At 39.7% G+C, this 8097-nt stretch overlaps 1 protein-coding gene across 1 annotated transcript; it reads right to left on the bottom strand.

Moving 5' to 3' along the window:
- Window positions 1-3921: 3921 nt before the first annotated feature.
- LOC148548501 (uncharacterized) lies at window positions 3922-7682 on the bottom strand. The gene is made up of 3 exons (XM_088495631.1): window positions 7541-7682; window positions 4362-5674; window positions 3922-3945 (listed from the first exon to the last, which is right to left on the bottom strand). The coding sequence occupies exons 1-3, from the start codon at window positions 7680-7682 to the stop codon at window positions 3922-3924; spliced, it is 1479 nt and encodes a 492-aa protein (XP_088351757.1).
- Window positions 7683-8097: the final 415 nt, after the last annotated feature.

The raw sequence follows: 8097 nt of genomic DNA, 5'->3' as shown, positions 1-8097 counted from the left end.
CTTCTTCACATAAGCGCAGAATAGTACTGGGATATCCTAGCCAGCTGTCCTGTTTGACCTTCTGAGCTATTTCAATGATGTTCTTGGCTATAATTTCTCCAACATTGATCTCCCCTCCTTTCATTATGCAGTGGATCATTATTGCTCTATTCACTGTTACTTCGGAATTATTTGAAGTAGAGATCAATGATCTCCTCACTATGTCATGCCATCCTTTTGCTTGAGGTATGAGATCACCTCTTCTGAGTTTGAGTGGTTGTCCTTGTGAATCCAACACCCAATCTGTGCCTACTTTGCACAGGTCACCCAACACATCCACATATCTTGGATCATTTTCAACTCTTTCCTCATAGCTAGCTTGTTTGAACCGTTTTGGTTTGACCTTTAGCACCCTGTTGATGGCGTTTGGACTAAAGTCAACAGTCACCCCTCTTACATAGCTCATGTATGGCTCTTCATCATCAAATTCTCTTATCACATTAGTGTAGAACTCATGGATGAGAAGTATGCTCACTTCTTGAAGTTGGTTACAGAGAAGCTCCCATCCCCTCTTTCTAATTATTTTTTGTATCTCAGAATATTTCTCCTTTCTTAGCTTGAACGGTAACTCCGGGACAACATCTTTGCCTGACATCCAATTAAAGATGCGCTCATTGTGTTTGGATTTGAATCTCTTTCGATCAAAGTGGCTTTGTTCTTCATCTGCGACGGTTTGCTTGTCCCTCCTAGCTCTTGATGATGAGGCCATTGAAATTCAATTGCAAGGGTCAAATCTTCCAACACCAAACTTAGATGAATGCTTGTCCTCAAGCATAAAGAAAATATTTATGAAGGGGGGTGTAGATAGATATGGTGACAAGGTAAATTATACAAGCTAGGAAGTGATTGTGAGAGTGAAGCGGGTGGTTCGGGTAGGCTAGGGGTAGTTAGTGCACTCTAAGTTTTGTTGAGCAAAACATAGGTTCAAAGCTAAAAATCTGCAAAGCAAGGATGATTTAAAAGTTGAATGTGAATTTGGATGAGGTGATTTGATGAAATGGGGTGATGGAGAAGGGTATATATGAGTGAGGATAAAGTGAGGTTTGATGAATATGGTTAGAGTAGTTAAAGTGATATTTATGATGGGGGAATGGTTTTGAATGTTCGGTCAAGGCATGGGGAAAATGAAACTTCTTTGCCTAATGCATGCTAAGGTGTTTTCCTCAATGCACATAATTCAAGACTCATGTGACTTTCTTTTCCTTGTGTGTCCATGACTTCTCTTCAAGGATTCCCCATCACTTCTTTCTTTCACTTCCCTGCAACAAAATTCCAAAGCATTGAGATTCTTGAAGTGTCTTAACACATGCCAAAAAATTATGGTGATATTATCTTAAAAAAAAATTACACTCTCTCTTCTTTTTTTTTTTTTATGATTGCTTCCATATTACTAAAAGAAATAACTACACTGTTGCTCTGTGATCTAGCATTTTCGTGTATGTGTGGACACCAAACTTAGTTTGTGACTAAGTGTTGTAAAAAAAATTTTTGCAATTATTTTGAGATTGGTCACACCAAACTTAGTTCTTTGCATACACTATATGCTAGTTCACTCTTTATTATCACTTAAAGCATGAAAATAAAAGACTCCTGTGCATGGGTTGCCTCCCATGAAGCGCTTGTTTATCGTCCTTAGCTTGACATTGCAGCTCTTTTGCTCATGTTAGTAAGTGCACATTTTCTTCCTTGCTCCAGGGGCCACCAAGATAAAGTTTCACCCTATGTCCATTGGCTGTGAAGGTCTGTTTTGAAGCTTCATCAAGTAATTCCACATAGCCATGAGGGGATACTTTGGTGATGGTATATGGACCAGTCCATCTAGATCTGAGCTTTCCAGGGAAAATTTTCAGTCTTGAGTTGAATAGCAACACTTTTTGGCCTGGTTCGAATGTTCTTTGGGAGATCCTCTTGTCATGCCACCTTTTTGTTCTTTCTTTGTATATTCTGGCATTTTCATATGCCTCCAATCTGAATTCCTCTAATTCATTGAGTTGTAGTAACCTCTTTTCTCCTGCTACTTGAGCATCTAAATTCAAAAGTTTGGTGGCCCAAAAGGCCTTGTGTTCAAGCTCCACAGGGAGATGGCATGCCTTCCCATACACCAGCTGAAATGGAGATTTTCCTATGGGCGTTTTGAATGCTGTTCTGTATGCCCAAAGTGCATCATCCAGCTTCCGAACCCAATCCTTTCTTGTTGCTCCCACAGTTTTCTCCAGGATCCTCTTTAGCTCTCTGTTAGCAAGTTCAGCTTGCCCATTTGTCTGTGGGTGATAAGGTGTGGCCACTTTGTGAGTAACTCCATATTTGTGGAGCAGAGAATTTAATTGCTTGTTACAGAAGTGGCTTCCTCCATCACTTATAAGTCCCTTGGGCACTCCAAATCTTGTGAAGATGTTTTTCTTTAGGAATTGCAACACTACATTGGTATCACATGTAGTGGTGGCTATTGCTTCTACCCATTTTGAAACATACTCCACTGCTACCAAAATGTATTTGAATGTGTAGGATGGAGGAAAGGGTCCCATGAAGTCTATTCCCCATAAATCAAAGAGTTCCACTTCCAAAATAAACTTCTGAGGCATCTCATTTTTCCTTGTCAAACTCGCTGTTCTTTGACACTCATTGCAATGGCTCACAAAGTCTCTAGCATCCTTGAAGATGGAAGGCCAGTAGAAACCACTTTGAAGTACCTTTGCAGCAGTTCTCTCAGCTCCAAAATGGCCACCATAGCTTGAGTTGTGACAATGCCATAGTATCTCCTTCATCTCACCCTCCGGTACACACCTTCTTATCATTCCATCTGGGCACCTTTTGAATAGAAATGGCTCATCCCAGAAGAAGAACTTAGCCTCATGTAACAACTTCTTGACTTGTTGTTTTGTGTATTCTTGTGGTATGATCCTTCCTGCCTTGTAGTTTTCCATGTCTGCGAACCAATGAACATGTTGAATCTGCAAGAGGTGCTCATCCGGAAATTCTTCATTTATTGATTGAAGATTGTCTTGACATGTATCTTGTGGCACCCTTGATAGATGGTCAGCAACTTGATTTTCACTACCCTTTCTATCCTTTATCTCAATGTCAAACTCTTGTAGGAGTAGTACCCATCTGATTAGCCTTGGTTTGGCATCCTGTTTTGACATAAGATACTTAAGAGCAGCATGGTCAGTATATACTAAAACTTTAGATCCAATCAAATATTGTCTAAACTTATCAAAAGCATATACTACAGCTAGCAACTCTTTCTCTGTTGTAGTGTAATTTCTTTGAGTTTCATTCAACACTTTACTTGCATAGTAGATAACATGAAGCTTCTTTTCCTTCCTCTGCCCCAACACAGCACCAATTGCAAGGTCACTTGCATCATACATGAGTTCAAAAGGCAATCCCCAACTTGGGGGTGTGATGATTGGTGCTGTGGTGAGCTTAGCTTTTAGAGTCTCAAAGGCATGTTTACATTCATCATCAAAGAGGAAAGGGTTGTTTACCACCAGCAGATTGCTTAGTGGCTTTGCTATTTTAGAAAAATCTTTGATGAATCTTCTATAGAATCCAGCATGCCCTAAGAAGCTTCTAACAGCTTTCACACTAGTTGGTAAAGGAAGTTTTTCTATAATTTCTACTTTTGCCTTGTCCACCTTTATACCCTCTCTTGAAATTTTGTGACCAAGAACAATGCCTTCGGGCACCATGAAATGGCATTTCTCCCAATTTAAAACCAAATTGGTTTCTTGGCACCTCTTCAAGACTAGGGTAAGATGGTGCAAGCAGGTATTGAAAGAATCACCAAAGACAGAGAAATCATCCATAAAGACTTCAATAAATTTTTCTACCATGTCCGAGAAGATTGATAGCATGCATCTCTGAAAGGTAGCTGGGGCATTACACAGTCCGAATGGCATTCTCCTGTAGGCAAAGACTCCAAAAGGGCAAGTAAAGGAGGTCTTCTCTTGATCCATGGGGTCAACTACGATTTGGTTATATCCAGAGTATCCGTCAAGGAAACAGTAATAAGCATGGCCAGCCAGCCTTTCCAGCATCTGGTCAATGAAAGGAAGTGGGAAATGGTCCTTTCGTGTGGCATCATTCAGTCTCCTATAGTCAATGCACATCCTCCATCCAGTCACTGTTCTTGTTGGAATAAGCTCATTCTTCTCATTGACAATGACAGTCATCCCACCTTTCTTGGGTACTACTTGAACTGGGCTAACCCATGGACTATCAGAGATGGGATAAATGATCCCAGCTTTACATAGCTTCAGTACTTCTTTTTGGACCACCTCTTTCATTGTGGGATTCAATCTTCTCTGAGGTTGTACTACTGGTTTAGAATTTTCCTCCAAGAGTATTTTGTGTATGCATATGGCAAGGCTTATGCCTTTCAAGTCATCAATGGTCCACCCCAGCGCCTCTTTGTGAGCTCTCAAAACTACAAGTAGCTTTTCTTCTTCCTCAGCACTCAATGTAGAATTGATGATCACTGGAAAACTGTCCTTTTCACCCAGAAAGGCATATTTAAGATGAGGGGGTAGTGGTTTCAACTCTTGTTGTGGTGCCTCTTCTTTCTTAGCTTCACTTGGTTCCTCTGGTGTTTCCAACTTGTTCTCTTCTTGTCCTTGGATGTCCTGGACTTCCTCCTGTTTCACTTGATGGTTTATTTCAAGTACTTCTTCAACTAAAGAATCCACCACATCAATCCTCATGCAACTCTCTTTCTCAACAGGGTGTTGCATTGCCTTGAAGACATTTATCGTCATTTGCTCATCATGTACCCTGAAGATCATCTCTCCCTTTTCCACATCAATGATTGTTCTAGCTGTAGCCAAAAAGGGTCTACCAAGGATAATTGAGTTGCTCCCCTCTTCGTCCATATCTAGGACCACAAAATCAGCTGGGAATATAAAGTTCCCCACTTTCACTAAGAGATTCTCAACTACACTATTTGGTATTTTGATAGATCTGTCAGCAAGTTGGAGTGACATCCTTGTGGGTTTCAACTCTTCTATCATCATTTTCTTCATCATGGTAAGGGGCATTAAGTTAATGCTTGCTCCCAGGTCACAGAGTGATTTTTCAATGGCTATACTCCCAATTGTGCATCGTATGAGGAAGCTGCCTGGATCCTTGAGTTTTGGTGGCAGTCCCCTTTGAATAATGGCACTACACTCTTGAGTGAGAATCACTGTTTCTTTCTCTTGCCAACTCCTCTTCTTGGTGATTAATTCTTTAAGAAACTTTGCATATAGTGGCATTTGTTCCAAAGCTTCCGCCAATGGGATGTTGATTTCAAGTTTCTTAAAGATTTCCAAGAACCTTGGGAATTGTTGATCTTTCGTTCCTTTGTGTATCCTGGTTGGATATGGAAGCTTGGGTACATAGGCTTTCACTCCTTCATTCTTGTTCTCCTGTTGTGGCTTCACACTCTCCTTGTTGTTGGGATGGTTGTCTGGAGTGGATGTCTTGCTTTGTGGCTTTTCATCTTCCTTGCCTTCTTGAGGTGTTGCTATCTTGTCTTCATCTTGCTTGCTTGATGTGCCTTGCTCTTTGAGTTTTATTGCTTCCTTGTTAGGACTTTCTCCAATTACTTTGCCACTTCTCAACTGAAGAGCTTTGCATTCTTCTCTTGGGTTGGGCACTGTGTCATTTGGGAGGATATTGGTTGGCTGTTCAGCTTGTTTAGCCAATTGTCCCACTTGTCGTTCAAGGCTCTTCATGATAGCTTCATTTCTCTCTTGCACTTTGATCAAGCTTTGAGTGGACTGAGCAATTGCTTGTAGGGCTGCCTCAAGACTTGAAAGTCTACTTTCATGATGGTCAATTGGTAGTATGATGGGGGTGGAATGTGGTTGCTGGAAGTTGTTTGTAGGGGTAGTGTGGTAGTTTTGGGGGTTAGATGTTGGTGCGGGAATGCTATTTTGATGAGTTTGTGGATTGTGGTGAGGTGGTTGATATGTGTTTTGTGGTTTCTTGTATTGGTTAGTGTTGTTGGATGAGTGGTTTTGGTTGTGTATGTTGCGGGAATGGTTGGAGTTGTTGTTCTTCTGCCATTGGTTTTGATTATCACCCCATCTCAGGTTGGGGTGGTTCCTCCAGGATGAGTTGTATGTGTCACCATGAAAGTCATTTTGAAATGAACTTGAGGAGTTGCAACGGCGCCAAAAACTTGATACGCGAAAAATTAATTTCACGTAATTACCGGCAAGTATACAGGATCGTATCAAGTAGTAAAACTCACTAAGAGTGAGGTCGATCCCACGGAGATTGGTAGATTAAGCAACTTTAGTTAAATGGTAGATTTAGTCAAGCAAACATGGTTTTGATTTGATGAGATTTGTAATTTTTGAACATAACTGCAAAAGAATTAAATGGCAAGGAATTTAAAGGACTAGAAGAGAGAGAGAGAAGATGAAAGTAAATAACTGAAACTTAAAATGCAAGAAACTTAAATGACATTAAAGATAAATTGCAAGAAAGTAAAAATTGCAGAATTTTAAAGAGCATAAGAGTAAATAGCAAGAAATATAGAAACAGAATGTAAATGACAAGAATAATGAATTGCAAGAATGTAGAAGAGAATTGGGTAATGGGTATTCAAACAACTAAAGAGCAAAAGAAATGAGAATTGATGATGGAGAGGATCATTAGGGATCAGAGATGCAAATTCTCCTGAATTGATGTTGATCAATTCCTTCTCAATCATGGGTATAGATCCATGGCAAATTGTGGGTAATTGAGTCCCAATCTCTTGGTAACTCAATTTCTCTTAACACAACCAATTGCCACTCTCGTGATCTAATTATTCATGAGAAGAGATGAAGTTCAATTTCTAATCCAAGCCACACAACTTCCAGAATCTCAACTAAGGAAGGTTACATCTCACATACCAACCAAAGTGTATTGATCAAGGAAATCATGAAAGGATGAACTCTAAACTGAATTATGTGACTCCTTTCTCAAATTCACCACATAATTCATATAGATTAATCCCTCTCTCGATGATGATTGAATCTTTGAAGAACAAGAGTTTCCTTTTGGATTAACCACTTGAATTAAGAAGGAGGAGAAGAGTTATCAATTCATTCAAACAAGCAGAGCTCTTCCCCCTAATGAAAGTGGGGTTTAGTGAATCATAGCTCCAATTTCAACAACAATTGCAATAGATGAAAATTAAACTAAGTCTCGAGAAGAATGAAGAAGAAGAAGAAGAAGTTCTTAAAACTGAAATTCAAAGTTACAAGAAAAACAAAATAGAAGACCGGTGAGAAAAAGTGAAAACCAAAAAAACTCTAAGTGTAAAAGTAAAAGTGTCTAAGAGTAAAAATTGCTAAAAAAGTAAAAGTTCCCAAAAAGTCCCAAACTCTTCTCCATTTATACTACTCCTAAAACTCCTTCAGAGATCTTTAATTTGGGCTAGCAATGTGGGCTTTCTCTTTGTTGAATTCCTGGCTCAATGGAAGAAGTGTTGCTGATCATGGAAGGATGAGTTCATAATGCTTCTGACCCAATGGCTTGGCATTTTGCATGTATTGAACTTGTTCTTGTTGCTGCTCAACATTGCCTGCTTTATTTTGACCCCATTCAATTGAAGCCTGATTTGTTGTACTCACTGAAGCTAGTTGGAGGCCATCTATTCTCTTAGCCATCATTTCCATTTGTTGCTGGATTTGTTGGTGCATCAACTTGTTCTGTGCCAAGATAGTATCCACTCCCTCTAGTTCCAACACACCTTTCTTTTGAACAGGTTGACGTTGCCTCTGATGAGCAAAGAAGTATTGGTTATTTGTCACCATGTCTATGAGATTCTGAGCTTCTTCGGCTGTATTCATTAATTGTAGCGACCCTCCTGCAGAGTAATCCAAAGATTCTTGAGATTTTTCAGTCAACCTTTCATAGAAATTTTGAAGTTTATCCCATTCACTGAACATCTTAGGTGGACATTTTCTAATCAAGGTTTTGTATCTTTCCCATGCTTCATACAATGTTTCCCCATCCATTTGAGTGAACGTTTGCACCTCTGTTTTCAACCTGATGATCCTCTGAGGCGGATAGAATTTGGAT

The sequence above is a fragment of the Arachis ipaensis genome, chromosome B8, assembly GCF_059453495.1.
Source record: "Arachis ipaensis isolate K30076 ecotype BB chromosome B8, ASM5945349v1, whole genome shotgun sequence".
NCBI classification, from domain to species: Eukaryota; Viridiplantae; Streptophyta; class Magnoliopsida; order Fabales; family Fabaceae; genus Arachis; species Arachis ipaensis.
The sequence above is the reverse complement of the archived record's forward strand: the minus strand, read 5'-3'. Positions and strand labels throughout refer to the sequence as shown.

Bases quoted from the DNA above. Each gene is read 5' to 3' on its own strand.
- LOC148548501 (XM_088495631.1), bottom strand. From the start codon at position 7,682: ATGGCTAAGAGAATAGATGGCCTCCAACTAGCTTCAGTGAGTACAACA. The intron at 5,675-7,540 runs GTCAGAAGCATT...CAAATGACACAG, and splicing joins GCAAAATGCCAAGCCATTGG to TGCCCAACCCAAGAGAAGAA. The intron at 3,946-4,361 runs GTAGTACAACCT...CTTTGCCTACAG, and splicing joins TGGAGGAAAATTCTAAACCA to GAGAATGCCATTCGGACTGT.